The 25,056-nt window shown below is 40.1% G+C and overlaps 1 protein-coding gene across 4 annotated transcripts in view; it reads right to left on the reverse strand.

Moving 5' to 3' along the window:
- The window catches only part of EPHA6 (EPH receptor A6), a 483,151-nt gene that overhangs the window by 153,853 nt on the left and 304,242 nt on the right, over positions 1 to 25,056 (reverse strand). For 3 of the 4 annotated variants that reach the window (XM_088533416.1, XM_088533399.1, XM_088533422.1), the window contains one exon: positions 7,075 to 7,199. The exons of the other annotated variant lie outside the window; for it this stretch is intronic. In XM_088533416.1, the coding sequence (XP_088389542.1) occupies positions 7,075 to 7,199 (125 nt within the window). The remainder of the gene's footprint in view (positions 1 to 7,074; positions 7,200 to 25,056) is intronic. 4 annotated transcript variants of the gene reach the window in all.

Consider the following 25,056-nt stretch of genomic DNA (forward strand, 5'->3'; position numbering starts at 1 on the left):
AAATATATCTGGTCAGAGAGCCTCGTAATTATTCACTCTCATTTTCAACAGTTCTGAGACCTATTTTTTCCCTTTTTAGAGGCTAAGGCATTTACAGTCCTTCCCTCGGGGAAAACGAGGTTAATAACAGTAGAATAGGAAAACCGAGAAGCTTGTTTAACATCACTTACTATGCTAAAATTAGCTGTATTCTGATTTAATGATTATTTCCCAAAGCGCGTTTGTAGTGATTATTTTTTAAAAACATGCACCAGACACGGTTCATGTCCCAGGAGATCCGAAAGGCCACAAAAGCCCCAGGAACTCCACGGAGCGCTGGGGCTTACAGCAAGATGTTGATCTGCACCTGCAGCTACAGGCAAATTCTAAGGTTTGTTTAACGCTATTATCCAAAAGCCCTTATACACCCAAATTACTCAACCGTCATGTTTCCACAAGAATGTGCTGCAGATTTAATGAAAATGTAGTATTTCGCAAGCCCTACATTTTTGCTTCTAGTCACATCAAAAACATTTTACTTCTAGGCAGCAGATTGTTACCTATGCCTCAAATAATTCAAGTAATTGAAAAATATGACAGGATCAAACTGTTCATTTTAAATAGAAAGAATAGCATGAAGCTAAAATTGGTCATTCAACACTAACAGCACAGTGTTCACTATTTCATACTGAGTATATACTTAAAGAAACTACTGACTGGCCAGATATTTAAAGTGATCATAAATACATTCATAGTGTTAGTAACCTTTTCCTGTTCCATAGCCTTGTCTTTGACGTTGACTTTACAATTCAGTCCTGAAGTTTTCAAGGGAATGAAGCATCCTGTGGTACGTACAGCAACAATAAAACAGTATGCCTTGAAATAAGGCATACTGCAGTATGTATGGCAACAATAAAAGTGTACCTTGAAGAAGAGGTTATATATACTAACAACCCAGCCACAATGCTGCAAAGTGAAACATGCCTGCTCTGGAATAATGGGACACAGTTTGCAGGTTCCCTTCAGCCTCATGCAGATCAGAGATGGGGCATATATCATTCTTCATAATTTAAAGATCCAAGATAAAACCAAAGTCTGAACTGAGAAAGTAACAGTTGGTACTTAAGGGAAATGGGAAAGTTGCCTCTGGATAAATGTGATCCATCTGACTCAGCTGAACAACACACAAAATTATAATTAGAGAAGTGTGAGTATAAATAAAGAACCACTACTATGGTTTAATTACTAAAGTAATATGAAGGACCCCCACATGGGTCACAGAGACCACACAGAAAGGCAACGTGTGATAAGTGTTCAACTTCTGTCTATTCAGGGTACACAAGGCTAGGCTCCATTCAGGTTAGAGTCCAGTTAATACTCGGGTAGGGTCAAGTTTCATGGCAGAGAGAAAAAAAAAGCAGGGAAAGAAGCATTATATATGTAGGGTCTGAGTGGAACAGAATTTAGCTCAAAAGAGAATACTGGAATGTCTCCTTAGCTAAATTCACTGAGAAACATCTGTTGCCCTAAACAGGGCCAGTTGCACACCTTAAACTGCCCACTCACACAATGAAAAAAGCTGGAAAGGAAACACCTGAGCACTGGGACCAAGTAAGTATGGATAGTTCCCAGGAGCACAGTACAGCTCTGCTAGTCTTCAATGTAGTTCTAACAAAAACATGAGACAAACTGTTCCTCAGAAAGTATGGGAAAAATTGCACGGATAACAATCCACACATCTATATAGGCACAGAATACCACATCTCTTTGCAGCTGAAGTGCAGAATATGTAATCTATTGGACATACATACTCTTATGACTTTGAAATAATACAGTGCACACATTTATTGACAGATAAATATACTTATAAATACACTTTAAACTATTATTTAGAACACTATTATAGGCAAGCAATTCTGCAGGACAAAATTATCTTCTGATTTATAACGTTCTTCATTACTTCTGCAGTAAGAATTGTTGTTCCATATTTGTTACATATTGATATTCTTAAATCTTCATATATTTCCTAGCAAGTCATTTACCTCAAGCTCTCCTACCAGTTTTACTATTCACATTCAGGAACGTTCATTTCAAATCATACTATATGAATATTCAGAAAATAGAAGTGTTTGTTTTAATATTAAAATTTGAGAAACAGCATCATTTCTGGTATTAGTTAAGTAAACAGATCTTGAGACTGACTGCAAAATTAACAAGGTCATATTGCTTTCTAATTTGTTAAATCTGGAACTTTCCAGTATCTCTCTGCTTCATCACCTCTTCATCTCTTTTTAAAATTTCTTTGGGAATCCAATTTCCCCCCTTGCTTCGGCTATTCTCTTTTATTTATTAAATTGTGTAACTTCGCTATTCACTTCTAAATAATACAGGAGTGACATTCACAGAGGAAAGAATAGTATCTGACATTCTGTCTTTCCTGTCCATTCACTATAATGTAGAGGTGGGCTACATTTTTTTCTGTGAGAACTGCCTATGAGTTGCAAATTGGGTCTGTCAACAAAATGAAATATTTTGTGAAAGGGATTTGGCTTTAATGTAAATTGCACCAAAAGACAAAGGAGAGAAAAAATAGCTAGCCACTCCACCCCATATCCTTCTCCAAAAGATATTCTTTATTTGGAGATGCTATTGCAGTGTCTCGGGAGATTGCCTCCTATAAAATCTCTTCTCTGCACTTCAGTTTCCTCAGCTAGTTATACATTATTTTGTGCACTACATAAAATATAATCCAGATGGAGTACTGAGCCCTATGGGAGAATTTAGTACAATCTATGGCAAATATACAGCTTGGTATGCTTAATACCGCTATTAGGGTACAAGATGCCTTTAATTTTTTACATTTAACTGTGAGGGTCTAGAGGGAAAAGAAGGAGGAGAGGAATAAGCATTTCCCAGTTCAACGGCACGGCTTGAGGTGTAGCTGGTATGGTTTATACCCTATGTGTTGTGTGATTCCTTTCCTATGAGGGAATTCTTACAGAAGGACTCAGCTCCACTGCAAAGTTGTGACAAGGATGGGTCTTCTTATTCAACTCCTCCCTCCCATAGGACATGAGACCTCTTGGTGCTGGCTACATAGACTATGGTTTCCTAAATCCTTTCAAAAAGTAAAAGCTTCGGTCAGTGTCTGAGTAAGAGATATATATAAGATGTTAAGTATAAAGGAACATATCTAATACTGTTAGAGAGGAAACAGATTATATCGACATCTGGAGTCTGATTTTGGAAGGAAAAGACAACAGTGCCTATGAAAGATTTTTTTTCTTTTGCAAGTAGAGCATGGTTTGTGGAAGATATTAAAAAGGGCTATAGAACAAGGTAGACACACTGCATCAGCAGATCTAACTTGCAAATATTTAGTGTCTACAGAGACTGCAAAGACAGTCTATCTAGAAATTCTTTTCAGAGCAGATTTTGATCTCTAGGGTCAAATATTTAATGGATTCTTTGTAAGGCCCTGTAGAGACTCACTTTCATCTAAGGTGACAAATGCTGCCAACTGTATAGTTTTCAGAATGATTCATAATCTAATATAAAGGAGATATGTCAATTTACCAGGCTGAACATACCTGAACATACAATATTCATTCAGGATCATGATAATCTATCTCCGATTATATCACATAACTATCCAAGCTACAAAAAAAACTTTATATATTTATTGTAATAGAAACTAATAGCATCTTAAACTAAATTTTCAGGATTTTTTTTCTCTCATCACAGGCCAAATCAGTTTCCTAGTTATGTCTTAGGTCGGTTTATACTGCATAGTTGGCTGAAAAGCTGTAGAATGGAGTGATCACTTGCCATTCAACAAGGGTTTGATATTTTCTCAGAATATCTGCTTTTAGGGACGGTTAAAAAGGTAAAAAATATTTTGGGTTTTTTTTGAAACTATGATTGTGATTATTTTTGTAACAATACAATAGAGGAACAAAAATCAGGCAAAGGGTGCTTTAAAGAACAGTTAAATTAGTCATCTGTTTAAATACATTTTTTTTATTAATTTATTTGGTTTTGATGTTTGCTCTTACTGGTAACTTCCTAGCAAACTTGCCTTCTCTACTTCATTCTCTCTTATTTAGCAGAGTCTTTCTTGGCAGAAGGGTAAATCTGCTTTTCACACTGAGGTCATGGATCTGATCCTTCAGTGCTTTTCTGTGGACAGCTCTTACCGCACAATAAAATAAAAGTTTCATATGTCTTTCTCATTCTTCTTGACTGCTTGTTCCAGATAGGCACTGAAGTCCATATAATCTGTGTTCATCATCACTAATTTTTCCTATACTTGTAAAATTGTTAGAACCAGTCCCACCTGTTGGAGTATTCATAGCATTTTATTATATGGCTACTTGATTTTTGGAAGCTTGTATATCTTTCAGGAAATCTTGGGAGCACATGGAGAAATGCCTTCTGTTTACAAGCCTTGGAATTCCTGATGATTACAATTAAAGAAATGCAGTGCTCTCCTGGAGTCCCAAATGCCTTCCTGAAAATTTTGCAAATGTCAACAAGGAAACTTACAGGAAACAGAAGTTCATATTTATAAAATTTTACTATCCTGCAGAGTTCTTCACAGCTTCACAAAGATACAAAACTGATGCAAACTCTTGAAACTTGAAAATTGAGTGTTTATATTTGATGGAGACATTCACTCTCCTGTACTATATGTAAGAATAAAATCTCTCATTTTAGCACAAAGGAAAGGCAAACAGGAACAGGAATAGGTTAAGCAGGCACTGCAAAGTTTGTTCTGTTCTACTGATTAATTAATGTGCATGTCAGTATCTAAGGCAAATGGATATTGTTTTCTGTGTTTTTATTGCCTCATTAAGAACTTAAGAACATTTCTGAACTTTTCGTACCTAGATATTCTTACAGTAGAGGGATGTCTTTGTGATAAGTTCATACTAAATCCAGTATATAATTATTTCACATTTATCACCTTTCTTGTAGGTTGGAAAACTGACACTACTGCCATGACTGCTGAGAATGAGTGCTGATATTTCTCTCTTTTAGGGTCTCCGTGAAGCCTGAAATCTTGAAAGATTAGCTTCACTTGCTGTATGGGCGCCCAGCATTACACAAACTGTGCTACTTTGATATACAGAGTTTCAGGGTGAAGAAGAAGGAAGCTCTTATTAATATTTTCTGGTTTTGAGGTAGGTCCTGTCCTTCCCCCTTTTTTTTTTCTCCCCTCAATAAGCAAATTCCATTTGCATTGGGCCACTATACTTATCCAGTGATAGGACTATCTATATACTGAAGTGAGATACAATCATATTTTTTATGTTAATACTGCGGATCAGCAGAGCATTCTGCAGTGCCCAATCATCAGTCTCTGCTCTAAAATCTGTTCTCCAAGAGTGTTCTGGGCTTCTTAAGAATCTGCCACATGCCTAGTTCTCTGCCTAAACAAGTGCTCTTCGTATTGCTTGCTTCTTATTCTGCCTATTACGTAGCAATGCCCGAGAGCCTGTTCTAAAGAAGAGATGTATTCAGGAGCTATGCATTCAGTTCAGTTAGAGGCTTAGGGAGAACACAACCCCTGTGGAACAGCACCAGAGTATGCCGGTAGTGCATTTATCTCCCCGCAACTAACAGAGAAGAGAAGATCGTAGTCAAAAGATAACCCTTACCCATTTTCAAGGGTGAATACAGAAAATGGTTCTTTGTTGGGAGAAACAGATAGCATGAATTGTGTTTACCCAGTAGGTCATGAGCTCTGTGTATCTAGTCCTGCTGCAAAACACACAACAAACACTTAGCAATACATAGACCTCTAAGGAGACTCAGTATTGATCTTGGCAAAGAAACCCTTGATAAAAGATTTTTAGAAATTTAAGCTTTATAATTTAACTTCCTTATGAACGTTTTGATAGGTTGATTTTTGTGTCTTTCCCATCCAACTGAAAGAATCTCCCTTTTTTTTTTTATTAAGTTGATTATTATTTTACTATTAACAAACAGAACAAGGGCAGCTCAAGTCGCAATATTGCTTACGATGATAATGGATCAAAACCTGAAGGACTTACATTAGTATAGGAGACTAAGATTTCCTTGCTTTAGCTAGCAAATATTATTATTATACCAAATTCTTAGCAATCTGCCTTCTTCCTCTAACTGTGCAATTTCATTTGTTTGGATTTTCTTCCCAGCTTGCCCTTTTTCTGCTTCATTACAGCTGCACAATCTCAATTGGGAAGTGCAGCCAAGGAATAAAAATCTCAGATATTTACAGAACTTAAAATCCCTAAATCTTTCTTTCATGCCTTGACTTATATTTCTCTTCTTTGTGCTCTTCTCACAGTCTCATTTGTTCCACTGTGACTTTTAGATGGTGATAGAGAAATAGAAAGAATGGATTTAGCAGATTAATATTTACGGAACGGACACCAAAAATTCCTGCAATGAAGGCACTGATTAGTACTAAGTTCTCTACTGGTGCACGGCCCAGTAGCCAAGCAGGAACGACCAAACTTGTTTTGGACTGGGGACAGATAGACCTCAAGGTAGGCATTCCCAGGAGATGCTGTGTGCACTTGTAATGCATTCTGTCACCCGCTTTTATGTGAGACCGCTTAGCCCCCAATTTCTACGTGTATGTGCCTTGAAGTTCCTATTTCTTGTAACCTTTTGCAATTCTCTAAGCAAGGCTGGTGCACTCTGTCATTTAGTCACAAATTATTGCTAAATTATGCCACCAAATATAATCACATTGACATTCACCTTAATTGTACTGTTTCATTGTCACTCCAATGTAAACCTTTCACGGCCCATAAACCAAAATATGGTCAAGCATATAATCCATTTATCCATGTTCATAAACATTGCTACTATGAGACAGGTATACTTGTGCTTGCCTGCTACTCTATTCGACTCTGACAGGAAACAAGATAGGCATTAACAAGCCAGAACAACAACAAAAAAATCAGTATACAGTAAAATATCTACTTATACAACATTGTATGTGGGATCAAGTCAAAAGTTTAAAATATTTTTTTAAATATTAAAAATATGCAACATACTGTTCTTTAGGATCTGAATTTGGGTGATGCTTTAAGTGAGACCTACTTTCTCATAGTACTTGATCTCGTAGTCCAGAATGGCTCCATGGGGAAAGTCCGGCTCTTGCCAGGAGAGGGCAATGCTGTTTTGGGAAGCCCAGTCCTTCCTTACCATACCTATCAAGGAGGGTGCTGAAAGGGAAAAGGATAACTAAGGGTTAAAGACGAAGCACACTCTTTATCCTTTCAACCTACTACCTCACCGTAGCAAGGCAAGCTACCTCTGAGTGACCTACAGGCAGAAAAGCATGACAGATGGCAATTCTCAGGGAAACCATACAACCTGGAATTAATGCCTCAAGTACGTACCAGCAACTCTTTGTGAAAGTGCAGACCAACTTCTGCGAAAAGACTGTACAAAAACAGCACTGGCTCTCCCCAAAGGAAGCACCTGTTAACTGAAGGCTGTGTGTTTCTTTGGCTTCATCTCTCATCAGTGGGGTAGGGACACGGGTGCAGGTGCCTGGTGCTTGAGGGGCTCAAGCTGTGGCCACCTTTTGTCCTATGGGCCTGCATCCAGCCCCAAAGCTGCTGCCGCCTCTGAGGACATGGTGTCCTGTGTAAAACCATGCTTAACAGACAGTAAATCCTAAATTCAGTATTAATGCACATCTGAATGCACCACTTTAGAATACAACTGGGCACAACGTACATTCAGTTTACTCTCCAGAATAAAGTGATGTAACTTAAAACAAGTGCAACAAACTCTGCTTCAGCTAGCCAGGCTGGCAGAAGCAACTGCATTTTAGCAGGTCAGTGCTGCAAACTTGTTAAAAGAGGCCAGTGGTAGTTTTTCTGACTTTTTTCTTTTTCTTTTCTTTTTCTTTTCTTTTTTTTTTTTTTAAGAAGATGCCGGGCTATCTATGTAATAATTTCTGCTGGTGCAAAACTTCTATTCCAGAGCATGATCTCTGCTTGTATCATTAATCTAGTCAAGTATGTGAAAAGAGGTCTAACATTCTGTAGATGCTAACAGTGCTCTTATAGCATTGCTCTTCAGTTTCCCTAAATGCTACAAGCAGTCACACTGTCAGACAACCTTGAAGACAACTGAAATGTCTGAATAAATCAGCTAACACATAGCACATCACATAGCACATAGTTCTGCCCAGCTTTCTGCGACCAATAAAGTCGCAAGTTGCTCATAGCTTTCTCTGTTTGTCTTTTCAATAACATACATCAGTTTATTCCACACCCTTTCCTATTCCTCTCTCAACTATGAATATAACTTAACCTATTCTAAGCTCTTAAGAAGCTATCTCTCCAAAAAATAACACATTTTTATGATTTTTTTTTAATCCTTGAAAGAAATAGTCACCCTAAGAAAGATGAAATAAAAACCTGTTTTTGGTTACAAAGTATCAATCCTTTCTTTCCTTTCCTGCAAATATTTCAGGAAGTTTAGTAAATTAAAACAATAAATAAGCTCTAGAATACAAACAAACTACTCAAGAAAACATATTTTCTTCAAAGAAAGAAGGGGTGCTCTACACATACACATGCACATACACATCTCTTCCTATGTGACACTGTATCTATCTGAGAGAGAAAATAAAATTCTACACCGTGTTACATCCTCCCAGTGGGTAACTGTTGTGAGGTTTAAAAGTCCAGTTGCCTCCGGTGTTTAAAAAAGGAATAATCTAGAATGTAACATTGAACTGTGTTGCAAAACCTACCAAAAATTGGTATACAATGGACAAAAAAAAGCTTTTAACCATAGCTCTGATACCTGGGAATGGAAGAAAAAAAGAGCACCTGTCATGCTAAAGGAAGGATTAACCTGTTGTTCAGGGAGTCCTTTAAGCAACATAATATAATTCAGTATATAAATAAATATAAATTAATAAATACAAAGCATTCACATGTTCTGGGCCAGAATGTTTCTCCTAGGTATGTACAAATAATCCCTCAAGCTAAAATGAATTTTTTATACTAGAAAACTGAAGGTGAACCTGAACTCCAGTAAAATTACTCTGGGGTAAAATCAGCTCCTTGGAGCAGAGAATAAAGGGCTGTTGAAAGGAAATTGTAACCTAGCTAACACTGATTCATACCTGACAAACACTAAAGGGGCCTACGAGGCAATTGCTCATACACGTGCTCGTTGCTTGGTGTTATTCCCTGGTGCTGTGAGGATACCAGAGCGGGTAGAGCCCTTTGCACTGCACGTGCTGGCTCACGTGCGAGGGGCGTGAGGGCGAGCAGGCCCTGTTGAGGCCTCACTGCATTCTCCTTCACGTGCGGGTTCACTAAGGCCCCGCTGCATCTCCCTTCACATGCAGGCTCACTAAGGCCCCGCTGCATCTCCCTTCATGTGTGGGTTCACTAGGGCCCTGCTGCATCTCCCTTCATGTGTGGGATCACTAAGGCCCCGCTGTATCTCCCTTCACGTGTGGGTTCACTAGGGCCCCGCTGCATCTCCCTTCATGTGTGGGATCACTAAGGCCCCGCTGCGTCTCCCTTCATGTGTGGGTTCACTAGGGCCCCGCTGCATCTCCCTTCACATGCAGGCTCACTAAGGCCCCGCTGTATCTCCCTTCACGTGTGGGTTCACTAGGGCCCCACTGCATCTCCCTTCACGTGCGGGCTTTCTAAGGCCTCACTGCATCTCCTTTCATGTGCGGGTTCACTAAGGCCCTGCTGCATCTCCCTGTATGTGCGGGCTCCCTAAGGCCCCGCTGCATCTCCCTTCACGTGTGGGCTCTCTAAGGCCCCGCTGCATCTCCCTTCACGTGTGGGCTCTCTAAGGCCCCGCTGCGTCTCCCTTCATGTGCGGGATCACTAAGGTCCCGCTGCATCTCCCTGCACGTGCAGGTTCACTAAGGCCTCGCTGCATCTCCCTTCAGGTGCGGGTTCACTAGTCACCTAACCAAATCCATGTGAAACAGTTGGGTTTGATTACAGAAAGTCCCAAGTTGAACTGTGGATGCATTTATATTGTGGTCCTCCTTGGCTTTTTAAATATAGATTACTGCTATGATACTACTGTGGATGCCTCTCAAATTATGATTTAACCTTGTGTATTTCTTTCCAATATTCAACAAGTGGAAGGTTCTGACTTTGGTAGGTTCTTTGGGTTCTGACTTTCTAATTTATACAGCAATTTATACATTTATATTTGATTTCAGGCTGAGCTCACTGCAGTATCTCTACCAGTTGAGCAAGCACATGTCAAAACACAGTCTTGGCTCAACAGATGATCATCTCAAATGTTCCGTATCAGAAGTAGACTATGCCTTCTCTGAAACAACTCAGCAGCAAAATATTGAAAGAAAATTATTTCAGCCCTCTTGCTAAACAGCTGTGCGTGACTTGCACGTGAAACTGAAAATCCCATACAACAAGGCTCACACTGCAGCTCAGTGCCAGTACTGCGCTCTCTGGACTAAAATGCAGAGTGAACGTGTGTCCGTAAGTTGGCCAGTATCAGAACCATATTTTGTGCTTCCAGTAGAGTATTGGGGAAAAAAAAAATGAAAACAGTAAAATTCCCTGAAGAAATGTATTTGGGGGAAAAAAATAACCCCCCAGAGGAGCCACACTACCCATTTCTTACATGTTCGGGAGGATGACTCCTGTGTCTTACAAAGGTTATCTCTGCACGTCTTAAAGAAAATAATAACTTAGAAAAGAAAGAAGAAAAAGACAGAAATGAATTGTATGAAGAAATGGACAAATTAAAACAAGTAAGGAAAAGCTGTAGCTAGCTCAGTTGTTATTTCTCTAGCTTTTGTGAAATATGACTAAAAGCAATACTTTCCAGAGAAACATATTTGCTTCTTAAAACTTTTGCTCTAGTGAGCAACTCTTATTTAGACACTAAGATCCTATCCATTACTACTGAAGCTCTGTTTTTTTACTGGGAAATGTTAAGACAAGTAAATCCTATTTGTCAAATGGAAGTACTCTTAATTAGTCATTTTAAATCCACTACCTGCAGGAGAGCTTTAACTTGGTTGCCCAGTGAAACCATAAAATCAAAAATCCTTAGAAGCACAGCATGGCTTTTAATCACTTTAATGGCAGTATTTTCTTGCCACTGGTGCTAGGCTGAAAGATGGCTTTTGGCTCCTGAGCTCAGTGCTGATCTCTGTGTTGAACTGAGGATTCCTTGCACCATCTGCTCTCTGTTTTCCTCTACTCCGTTAAAAATTTCTGGAACAACAATGAGTCATCTACAATGAGTGCTGTGAGCTTCTCATTTAATTTAGTCTGATAAGTTTCTTTTTTTCAAAATTGTACTGAAGAGTGTTCACTCTTTAATTCAGAGTGAGCTTATTTTACTCAGAATTTTTGGTTTCTCTTCAAAATTTCCTTCCTCATACATTACACAGAAGGCAGAAAACACACAATTTTAAATGATGGGTGGTTAGAGTGCCACAGAATCACAGAACAGTTGAGGCTGGGAGGGATCTCTGGAGACCAACCAGTCCAACCCCACAGTGCAAGCAGTTGCATAATGCAACCCTCCTAGAGCATGCTGAACAGGCAAGTTCTGAAGATCTCCAGAGAAGGAGATTCCACAACCTCTCCTGGCAACCTGTCCCAGTGCTCTGTCACTCCCAAAGTGAGGAAATTTATTTCTCATATTCAGATGTAATATCCCACATTTTAGTTTGTGCCCGCTGTCTCTCATCCTGTTGCTGGGATCCACAGAAAAGATTTTGGCATAAAAGAGTTGTCTTTACACCCTCCTTTAAGGTATCTGTATATATTCATAAGATATCTCCTTAGCCTTTTCCTGAGGCCAAACAATCCCAGCTCTCTCAGCCTTTCCTCATGGGACAGATGCTCCAGTCCCCTATTCATTTTCACAGCCCTATGCTGGACTCTCTCCAGTGGTTCCATGTCTCTCTCGTACAAGGGAGACCAGAATTGGACACAGTCCTCCGCTTGTGGCCGCACTGGGGCGGAGTGCAGGAGGAGGAGGATGATCACCTTCCAGGACACCATAGGCCTTCCTGGCCAAAAAAGCACACTGCTGGCTTATGATCAGTCTCTAGTCCACCAGGACTCCCATCTCCTTCCCCACAGAGCTGCCTTCCAGCAGGTGAACCCCTAGGCTGTGCTGGTGCATGGGGTTATCCCTCCCAGTCCTGCACTTGCTTTGGCTGAAGTTCATGAGGTTCCTCTCCACCCAGCTCTCCACTTTGCACCACTGAGCACAACCCCCTGAGCTCTGCCATCCAGGCAGTCCTCAATCCTCCTCACCATCCACTCATCCAAATCCACATTTCCTGAGCTTCCACATGAGGACGTCATGGGGAGATGGTGACAAAAGCCTTGCTGAAGTCAAGGGAGGCAACATCCGCTGCTCTCCTCTCCTCTAGCCAGGCAGTGACACACTTCTTGAGTCTTTCTCTCCTTCGGAGGTTCCGTTGCCTATAATTCTCTGACTACAACACAGATGATCTTTTTGATTTCTGATACTTTTTTCCCTTAGTCTATTTTCTAATTTTCCAATTTCTTGTTTTATATTTTTAAAGTAGGCAAAGAATTTCACAATAAAACAAATTTGAATACTAATATCAATGTAACCATAAACATATAGTGTTTATAACTGTAAATTACAATGTCCTTAAGCCTCATTTCCAAATACTTTTCTGAATGATAAAACGAAGAGGTGTCCCCTTCCCCATACCAGGAAATGCTGTCGAATTTATGTAGTGTTTCTCCAGCCTAGATTCTATATTAGAATTTCTATACTATTTGACACTAAGTATGATGTTATTATACATAGTAATAAATGAAGTTTGGGATTTTATTCATGATCCTAGACTCAGAAAAAAATGTTATTTCAGGGCACTGTAAGAAAAATACTGATTTTACTCTTGATTCTGGAAAGCCCCTTAGGAAGGCAGAAAGCAACACTAAGACGGTTTCTTAGGGAAGACATTTGAGTCCAATGACAGAACTGGAAATAATGAAAAAACATGTCCTGATTAGCAATGACATTTTCAATAATATTAGCATTTGAGCTGTTTGCCAAGAGGGGATTTACCAGAGGAGCTAAGAGGCCAGAAGCCTTCAGCCTTCATTGCCAATGCCACGTGTGATGCATAAGCCCAGCCGAGTGACAACGGTGCCGTTGTGCAGCATATCAACCATGGCTGTCACTGCTCCTGCTATATAATATTACTCCTCCAGCAGAGGTGGGTGTAATTCTCCTTTATTTTGTGTTTGCTTGTTATTATTCCTGTTTTCACCTTTATAGGAGCAAGGAAGAAGGCCTATTTTATGAGTGAGGAATGTGATAGGGATTCATGAGAGCTACGTTTATATTCTTCTCTGGTCAGGCTCTAGACATCTTATTTAATCTTCGTGACTGAACTACCCTAATGTACAGTGTGAACATCAGTACCTTCCCCTATTTCCAGTATGAAAGCACTTGCATATTAGAACTTTGTGGGGTTAAAAAAGACCAAAAATGTATAACCTCAGCAGAGGTTACTATAGAAAAAATATAGAAATATAAACATAAGCATCTATAAAAAAAAATGCATTGCCTAACTGACTTCCCTGTATTTTAAAAGTGCCCATATGGCTGAAACATCTATGGGCTTATACTGGATTCAGTAAGAAACACTTTTCCTGTCATACAAGGCTGCTTCCAATTAATACAGTGACTAGATGAGATATTTGACTCTTTACATAACAGAGTCTTTTATCTTCCTAATCACTTCAGTGGTAATTCACAGTTATAATGCTTGGAGGGTATCCGATTACTGGCACTAACCTTGGAGTTCAAAGTTGAGCATGAATTTTTCCTGACAAGGCACTGCAGCTAGCAAATTAATGAGTTTTGGGTGAAAAATAGTGTTTTTGCTTTATTTTCTTACACTAGCTCCCTAAAGGTTTGGATTCAAAAGACAGCGTTACAGTATGCTTCTTTTGAAGCACTTCATTTACTGAAAAATAGGCCTCCAGCAGGCTATAATTATGATCTTTTCCTCCATTTTAAATTCTTTCCCTTTGCAGATTTTCTTTGCTTTCTCACAAGTAGTGATTGGAAGCCAAGTGAATCTAATGCCATTATTAAAAAAATGTATTCTGCTACAGTGTTCCGGGCAAAAGATTGTGATTAATACAAACCCCAAACCTCCTCAAGGCCAACTGTAGATTCAACAGTATTTTTTCTACTGTGTTTCATAACATAATTCTTTTTCCACATCCTTTCTCATCTAGTGCTGGCCTTGCGTATGAAGACAATTACTTATTCAATCATACAAAGTTTGCAACTGTACAGATTTTCTTTCACATAAAGAATGTGCTGCCCTCACTATTTTGTAAGTTGGACAACTCCTAGATTTTTTCCTCTGACAGGACCTGCTCAGTTCCTGATTCTTCGTATGTATTGGAGCAGAGGATATATAAATGCAGTTGGATAAAATAAGGTCTTCCCTGCTGTCCACCTGTGTGGATGTTTTGTTCTCTCTGATGAGGTTGCAGAGCACATGCCCCAAGTTCAACAGAGAGCTATTATACTGAGAGATATTTTGCATAATTTATAATAGCGAACAAATTGAAACAGTTTAATAGTGTGTTTCTTTAAAGAACAGTAGCTTAAAAAACATTACACAAATATCTCCCATAAATCTATGGACTTAAGGAGTTGCTCTATATGCTGTTTATTTCTGGGGCAAGCAGAACACAATCAGTTCAAACTTTCTGGAATTGCATGCAAAAAAAAAAAAAAAAAAGTCTGCAAAACTGAAAAGGACCACCTCTTATATAAATGGAAAACATGTCAAATCGGTGCCCTCTCACAACCAAGGGGATTTGCATCAAAGCAACCAGATTCTTGGCTCCCTTCCATTGCCTTTTACTGCTGGAGCAGTAGCGAGACAGAAGGGTGCCTTAAAGAGCCAGCAGGTCATTGGGAGCTTCTCTGTCCTTCCTCAGCATGAGGCAATGCCGTGGTTGTGTGGTACCGGCTCAACAACTCTGAGCAGATAGCAACGTATGTAGACAGACTGCCCGTTAAGAGCATGATACCTGGGAGGCATCCCCTTCACTGCATTTGGTTCTTCATGGCAAGGAGAAGCTTGTGAGAGACCCTCCAGTGACGCCATTTCCATTCCTGCTACCTGTTATAATGGTTATAAATCTTGTTGTGGTATCTGCTGCAGAAATACAAGAATGCTATGTCCTTAATCAGCAGGCTTGCAGATAGCTTAAGTGGTATATTTTCCTCTGCTCCTCCTGTCTCAGTGTGGCACGCCACTGAGTGCTGTCCAGGTGACAAACACTGCTTCAAATTGGTCCCAGTCCTGACAAGCGCTGGATTCCTCATAAAAATGAAGGCAGGAGGGCATATGGTTTCCCTTTTGGAACGTGATAAAAACAGAAGGGAGTGCAAGAAGCTGGTGCATCACTGCGTTCAGACTATTACTATAATGTTGTTCATCAACATGAAAAAAGAAAATGAAAGAAAAAAAGAAAAAGACGTGCTGCAGCCAAGGTGTTACATAAGTTAGAAATACCATGCCAGCATGTGCCGTATGACGTGGGGACAACCTGCGGCTACACATTTGCTCAAAGAACCTTGTTTGCAATCTCCTAATGTAAACTGAGAATCAGTGAAAAAAAAAAAAAGATTTAGAAATACAACTTGAGGTTAAAAAGACATCACTTACTGCAGTAAGGTGTCATTATGGAAACAGAGCTGTAAGTAAGTCTTACTTAGCAACAACCACTCCAGGGTCAACTGGAAACAAATTGCTCGGCAGAACTTCCTGCTGTTAAATTGATCTCAGAAGTTCGAAAATGAAATAAGCAGGTTAAAAAGCACTAGGAAATCTGCATTCTTTTCACTCCATTAATCACTACTCATCTCGGGATGTAATATGGACTAGTCTAAAATGTACATTCATTTGAGCAAATCTTTCCTGCTCTTGTTTTTATATAAATACAAGAATATACCAGATTGTCGGTCACTTTCTGTCAAACATTACTTACAGGTCTGAAAGAGGTTTTTCTTTTAGCAAGAAAAGCATGAATTTTTTATGTGAGCATCTCTTACAAACCTTATGAAAAAGCTGTGTTTGATGGCATTTGCTGAGAATGTCAGAGTTACTGTACTTCAAAATTTTCAGTTAATATGTGTAGGAATATAGAGACACATGAGGTCTTGATTGAAAATATTGGTCTCTTCAGAGAATTTACCAAGAATGTTGATTTTGAGAGAATATTTTATAAATCAGAATTATGCTAAATGAATCTGCCTTCATAAATAGTTTCCCACTGATGTCATAAATAAAATGTAATAAACAGCATATTATCTGTTATATACATATATATATTAATGTAAGTAAGTTTTCAAAGATATAATCTTACCTGTTGTTTACAAAGAATCACTGGAAAGTGAAAGCTGTGGGTTAGTCTCTCTCTGAATACACTTTTACATAGGGTGAAATATTTTTAATGCTTAATATGTAAACCTATGCATAGAAATGTATGCCCTTTTAAGGTCCAGTGAACAGATTCACAAGACTGACAGAGAAATACTTCCGAAAGGCCAGCAAATTACTGGCTTCTACTCCATGTACTCCTGAAAAGCACCAATCCTGCCAAGTGTGTGTTAGGTGTCCTGCATGAAAGCAAGTATCTGAATTGAATTTCTGGTCAAGTAAGATGGAATTCATTTTACTTGACTCTGGTCATTTGAAAGATGGTTGCTTATTTTCAGCAAAGAGTCTAGGTTTCCTCTGCAGTGAGAAGACAAGGAGACACAACTCCAGAGGGCAACCTGCCCTACCTATCACCGAGACCATCTTAGGGTGGCACTGATCATCCTCTAGAGCTACCTGTTTAGGTACTGAACTGACAGCTGGCTGGCAGTAGATCAAGTATATCCCCAAATTCCAGTCATGGTGTTCAATACACTTATCACCACAATCAGCACAGAGGGCTCAGGACAAAAATCAGCCTTTTCTTTAAAGGGAATTGCTAGGGCAAAGCGAGAGCAGTTTTAGAAATGTCACCACCCTAAACAAAGCCTGTGTTTCGGCTGGGTTAATCTACATGGCACAGCAGTGCTACACAGGCTTAGGTGAGTTAGCCAGCTAGCTTGCACACCGAAACTAATACAGCTACATTCACTCAATTTAAGTAACTCTTTGGAAAGGATGCTGAGGCACTAATGCGCTGTACTGGAAAGAGAATGGAAAGATACATAAAAATAAAATAAATGAAAAGAGCAATTAATAGGACATCCAGTGACGAGGTAAGGTTAAGGAAAGATGATTCACACTAATTATGTAAAAATAACAGCAGTCTACGAAGGTAAGACTATGAGTGGGAGAAAAAGGGGGAATAAATGAATAGAATTAACATGCTTATGTTGCCAGAAAAAAAAAAAACATATAGACCAGATCAGTGACTATGTTCTGTAGTCAGACAGTATTCGTATCTTCCATTAGTTAGATCATAAGGACATTTGCACACCTCTGAGTCTGTGGAGACTCTCTCAAGGCGAGGGGTAGAGGCAATGGCACTAGAAGGCAGCAGGACAAAATCTCTCCAAGAGCAGCCAACAGCCGGCTGGCACAGGCTCGTAGTCCTTCTCATCTCTGCTGTCTCATATGTCTAGGATTTAAGGTTCAGAAAGACAGCAGCTGTTTCTGGACTCCTGTGCTCACATACTCCAAAAACAAGTCACACTAGAAGGCACTCTATAAAAGCCTTTTATATGTTTTCCTCTTTCAGGAAGATCTGGTCTCTTTCACTCACAAAGACAAAAACTCCCCAGAGTTGGGAGCTTAAGAGTCTTCATCTTCCTGACCGGTATAAAAATTAAAACACCAAGAAAACCAAGGAGCCTAGAAATTAGATCATGCAATGGGCACTAAAAGATGTTTCAAAGGCAGGTTTATGGAATCCTGGGCAATTATGGAATAACCTTTCAAAAGGGAAGCTGCTTCATCTATTAGCTACTAGTTAACTCATGCCCTGAAGCTTGTGGTTTTATGGTTACTGCATATACTCATCCTCCTACTCATAATTACAACAGGCACCACATTATATGCACAGATAAATAATCCAGAAGAGTTCCAGATGAGAAAGAAATTCAGGCATTTACACTTCCAGATCAGTGCATCACTAAACTTTACGTACCTGTCTTTGATTTCCCAAAGATTATTTATCCGGTGGCTGTCCTCCTAATAAGATTCTCTTAATTCCTTAATTCTTAGAACAATTTCTGGTATTTCTGTTCTTCCTCTTTGCCCTGTCTCACCCAGTTCTTGTGCTCCTTGGGGTTCTGCCTGCCTAACTCTGCCCTGGCAGGTTTTATAGCCAGTCAGTTCTTCTTCATCTCCAATCTCTACTACCCAGCCCCACACAGGCATTTTATACAGAAAGGGGAAAGAAGCAGGAAGGGTTGAGGAGTGAAACTGAGCGTTGCCCACTTCCCCTCGCAACATTTTCTTGTGCAAGTGGCAAGGTGGAGGGGAACACTGACACCTGCACAAGAACGGAGAGTTTGGGCAGGCCACATTCTAGGGAGAACATCATAAAACCCCCTGTATCTTCCAAAAATTAATAAGCTGATAGACCTTCAAGCAGGAAACAGAAAGTACGCCTAAGAGAACTAATATGCTGTTGAACACTATATTGAGCTCTGGTCCTTGAATTAAAAAAAAAAAAAAAGATAGAGGGGGAAGGAAAAAGGCTACAAGCATTACCAGAAGGATATGATTAAGCCATACTTTTTCCATCTTAGGAAAAAGTAGACTTCTAGAGGGGACCATAAATGTAAGAGATCTACGAATAATATGGAGGAAATGAATAAGGGATGTTTATTTATTATTTCTTTTAATGCAAACACTGGGGGACAACAGATAAAATTAATAGGCAGAATTTTAAACACAGAAAAGAAAGCACCTATTCAAAGAGTATATAATCACAGGCCAGTAACATGGACACACTGCAAAGGCATAAAGAACCAATAAGCCAGTAGACAAATTCTTAAAAAAGAGGCCAAAGTCCACCTGTGTCCCCCTGAGACACTATACTATAACCATTATATACTATAGCGGATACCACCACCAGCTCACGAGGTCCCTACATATAGACTTCTGGAAGACGGAAAAGTACTCAGAGGACAGCATCACTTTATACTTTTCCTATTTTATTTCCATCGGTGTCCCTTGTTGCCTGTTGCCAGAGAAAAAATAATGGACTAGATGAACCTTTTGAAATTCAGACTTGCTCTCTTGATTAAAGAGCCTCCTGTTACACTCAATCCCAAGCGCAAAGACGAGTCTGCTGCATATAGCTCCCCTCTGGAATAAGCCCTTATCTACTCCTTCACAGTTCCCTGCACCACAACCATTTTAGAGAAGGAGAACGCGCAGCTGTGTAGCTTAGGTAGCTGCATGTACGACCTAATAGCTCGGATCCACACGGTACATTAGAACTGTGAAGCTGAGGGCTTCTGGGGTTAACTTTTAAGAGTCTGACCCTCCAAATGGAATTTGGAGTTAAGTTGCGTTACGTGTCAAAGCTCCAGGCTCCTTAATCTTGTCAAAAATAGAGGTAAGACAGAGTGTGCACAGAAGCAGGACTTGGAAATTTAGGTAACTTTCAGGCTGACAACTAATTCAGGTATATAGGAGTGTTAGGCAACATTAGGGTCAGGTGATGGTACTGCTGTATTCCTTACAAGCAATACTCTTAGACTTCAATCACCCCCAAAACAACACTCTTTTCTGCAATATGTTGTTTTTCCCCTGAAGTCTTTTTTTTTTCCTCCTATACAAATCCTCCTTAAGTAATCTAAATAATTCTCTTTGACCAAATCCCATTTTGTTTCATGACTCAATTAGGAGTTTGAAGTTTGACTGGAAAGTTTGAGAAATTAGTGTGTTCTCATAGAATATTTAAAGTTCTTTGGCAAACAAACAAACAAAAGCAAGCCGCAAGATCCCCTAATTCAGTTCTGTGTCTTTCAGTAATTGGCAGTGATCTCTGTTTCTGTCACATTCATCTTAAAATTTTCCACAACAGGTGATAATCTCAAGTCCCTCTGTACTCAAACATATGGCAAAACCAGTGCAAAATAACTTTTAAGTGGATCTTTGATATAAGAAAAAAAAAAACATCCTGGCAAAGGGTCCTGTGACTGGCTGAGAAATTCAGGCATGTGCAGTCTTGTTTTATTAGTTTGTTATGTATACTGTACATAAAATAAGTTAGTAAAATGTGATGAAAAAGTAATTATAAAAATACTAACAAAATAAATTACACAGAAAAACTTTGTAATGGTTTTCTAAAAATACTGTTGTGCTTGCACAGAATAATTCTGTGCCAATATGTTATGGAAAAGAATTAATGATAACAAATGGGCAATTTACATACTGCAGTTTTTCATACCAAAATGTACTTGTTCACATTTTGAGGAACCCACATCAATGGCATTAATTTGCTGAGCCATCCTGTTAACTCTGCCATAAATCAGAATTTTCCATGCATCATTAATGATCATGATCATAAACTAATAATTAGCATTGTTGATTTAGCTACTCCCACTGCATGTGGTCAGGCACACTGTGATCAAGTTTGTACAGCTCATGCAGTGCAAGTTGATCTTACTCTGAAACTTCTGTCCAGAAATTTGCAACTTGCCTGAATGCACCTAATCTGGAAGGACTCAGGCTGCGGGATAATTAACACATCAGCTCTGGCTGACAGGAGAGGATACAGCTGTTGAAAGAATTAACGTCTCCAGGTGCAACAGTTTCAAATAAGCTAGTGTTTACTTTCACTCCTCATCTCAGCTGGTCACAGTTCCCACTACATCTACACAAGGCTATTCAGATCATTCACTTCCACTTATTTTAGGCATCTAATTCAATGAGAATTAAAAACTGAGAGCATTGGTTCCTGGTATAAGTAGTGCAGAGAGACAGCACCTGCAGACAGAGGTGCAGAGGACTCAGGTGTGGTGCTCACATTCAGCAGATGGCCCCAACTCTGAGCTCCATCAAGCAACTCAGGCTCACAAAGACACCCTCTGGAGCAAGTGGGGATTTTGTTTTGCAGTGCTGCTTGCCTAGAGTGAGATGACTCCCTCCTTCAAGCAAGTGACTCCTGTATCGTCAGGTTTTTTTAAAACAGCAAAGCAAGACCCTGGGGAACACAGTGAAAGCCCCCTCAGGGATTATGGGGATCCAGGGATTACAAAACGCCCCCACGTTAGGAGCTCAGCGTGTCTGCTCCGTGATCTGCATCTAGTGCCAGAGGCTGGGAGGGCAGCCGAGATGGGAGGCACCTCCAGCACTTCCTGCAGAGATCACAGTGAGCCAAGCACGTGCTACTGTTGTCCCACTTGGGACCTGCTCGGGGCTGAAGGCTCTCTGAGATGCGAATGAAGGCCTCGGCAAATGCGGCTCCTCATCCAGGAGCATCGTGTCTGCAGCACAGTCTGGGCTCTGCCCTCGAGCACTGAGGTGTGTGGGGCTGCACGGCCCAGCCCAAGGGAGGGAGGAAAGGAGCCACGGGGTGTGCAGCTAACGCGTACTGTCTCTAGCTATACCGCTGCGTGCAGTTGAGCTTTATGCTATCTTCTGCACAAGCATATCTGCACACACAAAAGGAATTGTACTGACAAAAAACCTAATGAATCTCGCCCATAACGAAAATGCAAATTTGGAAGAACTCATAAAATATTGAGTTAAGGATCTTTTTTTTTCCAACTTTTAAAAACTTTTCAGCTTTAATCCGCACGCACCAAATTATACTTTCTGATTTTATTCTAAAATAACAATCACAGCAACCATGCTGTATTCTATAATCTTTCTTTTTATAGGTAACTTATTAAAGGTAAAAATTTAAATATGATCCTATAGTTTCCAAGATAATAATAGTACATGACATTTTTGTAAGCGCCAAATCTCAAATACAAAATTAACATTGAATGGCTGATAGGAGGTATTTATCGGCATTGCCAAGTAATTGGAACTAGGAGATCTTATAGTGAGGAAGACAAGTGTTGACAGAATGACAGAATAAGAAGTGTTGATATATTTCAATGTTTAAAAAGCTTAATAAAATGTTTAAAAATATGTAACTCTAAAAATGGTTCGTAGACTATCATTCAGCACAATCAGTTGTAAATAAGATTGCTGCTATTACGAATACATAGTTGAACTATTTAGTTCTCATAATTCTATTTCTAGTGTCCTATATGTATTCTCTGTGTCTGAAATGTCTATATTATACAATCAATTTACATGTTTAAAGAGGTTGCATATGTACAATGTTACCAAGCCATCTGAACTTGTTCTCTCATTAACGTAATAAGTGAATGCAGTATTTTTTCCTCTATGAATAATACATGTTTACATATAAAGCAGGGCTGGGACAAAAGCATTCTCAACGTAAGTCAGGTTGCTACGTTTCTCATTTTGGACTTTTTAAAACAATACTATTTTTTCTCCCCCTTTCCGATTAGAGCATATGAAAGCTGGGGTAGTGTTAAAATAAGTAAATCAATAAATAAATAGGATTTGCCGGATTCTCGGTAATATCTGAGAGCAGGCGATCTTGCAGGGCCCCTCGGCCGCGCAGGCCGGCAGCAGCCGGGCCCAGTCGGCCCTCACAGCCATGACACCCTGGCAACCCCGGCGCGGCCTCCGCTGCTGCCCCCGCTCGGCGGAGCCCCCTGACGCAGGGGCTCTGCTCCCGCCTTGGAGCTGCTCTGGGAGGACCACAGGTGTTGGGGGAACTCTCGCAGTGCGGCTGAACAGCTCTACAGACAGCTGTGACCTCATGGAGATGAGTGAAAACGCCATTTTGTGAACCCCACGGGCCTACCGACATTCTCTGAAAGCGTCAACAAACACAAGGTTAAGGGAGACGTGTTTTGAACACAGGCTACCTGGTTTTACAGGTGTTGGTTTGGACTGGATTTTGATACAGTGCCTCACCAAAAACTCTTACAAGGGGAAAAACCTTTGCATGGGTATGTAAATGGTTAAAGATGGAAAACAGCGGATAGGAATAAATGGATCCCTTTTTTTTTTTTCTCCAGTGGAAAATGGTTACCAGGAGCCTCCTGCCAGGCATTTTTCTGTTCAAAATGTTCATAAATGGTCTGATATGAGAAAGTCTGCTAATCTAATCAGGGTAATAAAAAAGGAGGACTAACTGTGAAGAACCATGGAAGGACTTTATGAGATTGACTGGCTGGATAATAAAATGGCAGATGAAATTCGGTGTAGCTGAGCAGAGTGAGACACATGGGAAAAGAAACCCTTAATTTCATAAGCAGAATGAGCTCTGAGCTGACCATTCCCACCCAGGAGCAAGATCTTGGAGTTATAATAAATAGATCTACAAAAATGCCAGCTCTGTGCTCAACTGTGATAAAAAGATTAAATCAAATGGAGGGGATTACAAAGAAAGAAATAGAGAACAAAACAGAACGTAATCCTGCCACAAAGTAAGCCAACGCTTCAACCACATTTTATATACTCTATCTAGTACTGGTCCCTGATTTCAAAAATGATATAGTAGAACTCGATAGGGTTCAAGAAAGAGCTAAAATAGTAATATACATCAAAGGTGTGGAGGGACTTGCACCAAAGTGAATCCCAAACAGATAGGGTCTTTGCAATCTGAAAAGGAATGACCAAACGGAATACAAAGAAAGTTGAAATTATGGGTGACATGGAGAAGGTAAGGAGTGTCAGATTATTGCTTCTTCCAGCACAAAGACTAGTGAGCATTGAGCGAAGTTGGTTCCTAATAAAATCTGAAATTAAACTGCATAAATTCCTGCCAAGGGATGGTTTTTTAATGTTTATTGAGCAATAATTTCTGAAATTGCTGAGGGTATGGCTGAGGGTATGAGGTAATTGACAGGGTATGGCTGCTGCCTGATTTATTTTTCTATTTATCTACTTTTTTATTTAATAGCCTGATAAGTAGTTTTATTATGGTTTATTCTTGCTTTTTATTTTGTTTTTTGGTGGTGATAAGCCTGGTGTCTTCTCACCGAATGTGCCGCATATGCTTAGAGAAACTGTTTGCAACTTGCCCATCGCAGGTGATCCGCACAATGTGTGGCACTGCCAGCCCTTCTCAGGCATGCTGCCTTCATTCAGCAGGGGAGAGGCTACTTGCACATATTCAGCAGCTTTTTTTTGCAATGAGGTAGCCGGTTTCTTGTGCGCTGGCAAAGTGCTGACCCCTCATGAAGCCACAGGAGAGAGACACACAAGTAACCTGAGGATGCGACACAAGTACGGACGCTTGGGCTGGACGTCGTGCACGTTACAGAGTCACTTCCCACATGGTTAGGAGGCTGAGGCTGTGCCTGCCTCCACAGCAAGGTCATTAGTGCACGCCTGCGCCTCGCAGAGCCTGCTGAGCACTCGCGATAGAGCAGCCCAACAGAAGGGGAATTGGATCCCTGCACCTGGGATGCTCCCTGTGAGAGGCTCGCTGGGCTCCTCAGGCTCGGGCCAGGCTCACTGGAAACTCCTGAGAAAGGAGCTTCTCCTTTTGGACAAGCTGCTCTGGGTGGTCAGGAACAGCAGGAGTTTGCTCTGCGCCGCTGGCTATCCCTGTTTGGGGTTGAGGGCGCGAGTTGAGTGAGGGGAGATGCAGAAAGGAAGAGACTCTAAGAGACTATTGCTGTAGCAATGAAGAAAAAGATCCCATTGAGAGAAGCACTGCAATGAAATCCATGGAATATTCTTAGGTAATTAACTAGCTGTACTGTAAAAAAGGGAAACTGCAATATTTGTTAGCTCATTTGAGAAGGTTGTCTCAAACACACCTGCACTGCCTGTAGACTTCGTATAATCAGGCAAATCCAAAGTTGATGCTGAAATTAATACACCACTGCATTGATCTTTTTTCTTAGATCTCAGAGCAGCAGAGGCATTACTTTGTTTAAAGTATGAGTTATTCTCCTTTGCATGACTGACTTGGTTAAGGAACTGAGCACTGTCTTAAGTATCATCACTATCAAAACAGC

Source organism: Tinamus guttatus, unplaced genomic scaffold (genome assembly GCF_059628265.1).
Source record: "Tinamus guttatus ecotype Peru unplaced genomic scaffold, ASM5962826v1 Tinamus_guttatus_pri_ptg000035l, whole genome shotgun sequence".
Lineage (NCBI taxonomy): Eukaryota > Metazoa > Chordata > Aves > Tinamiformes > Tinamidae > Tinamus > Tinamus guttatus.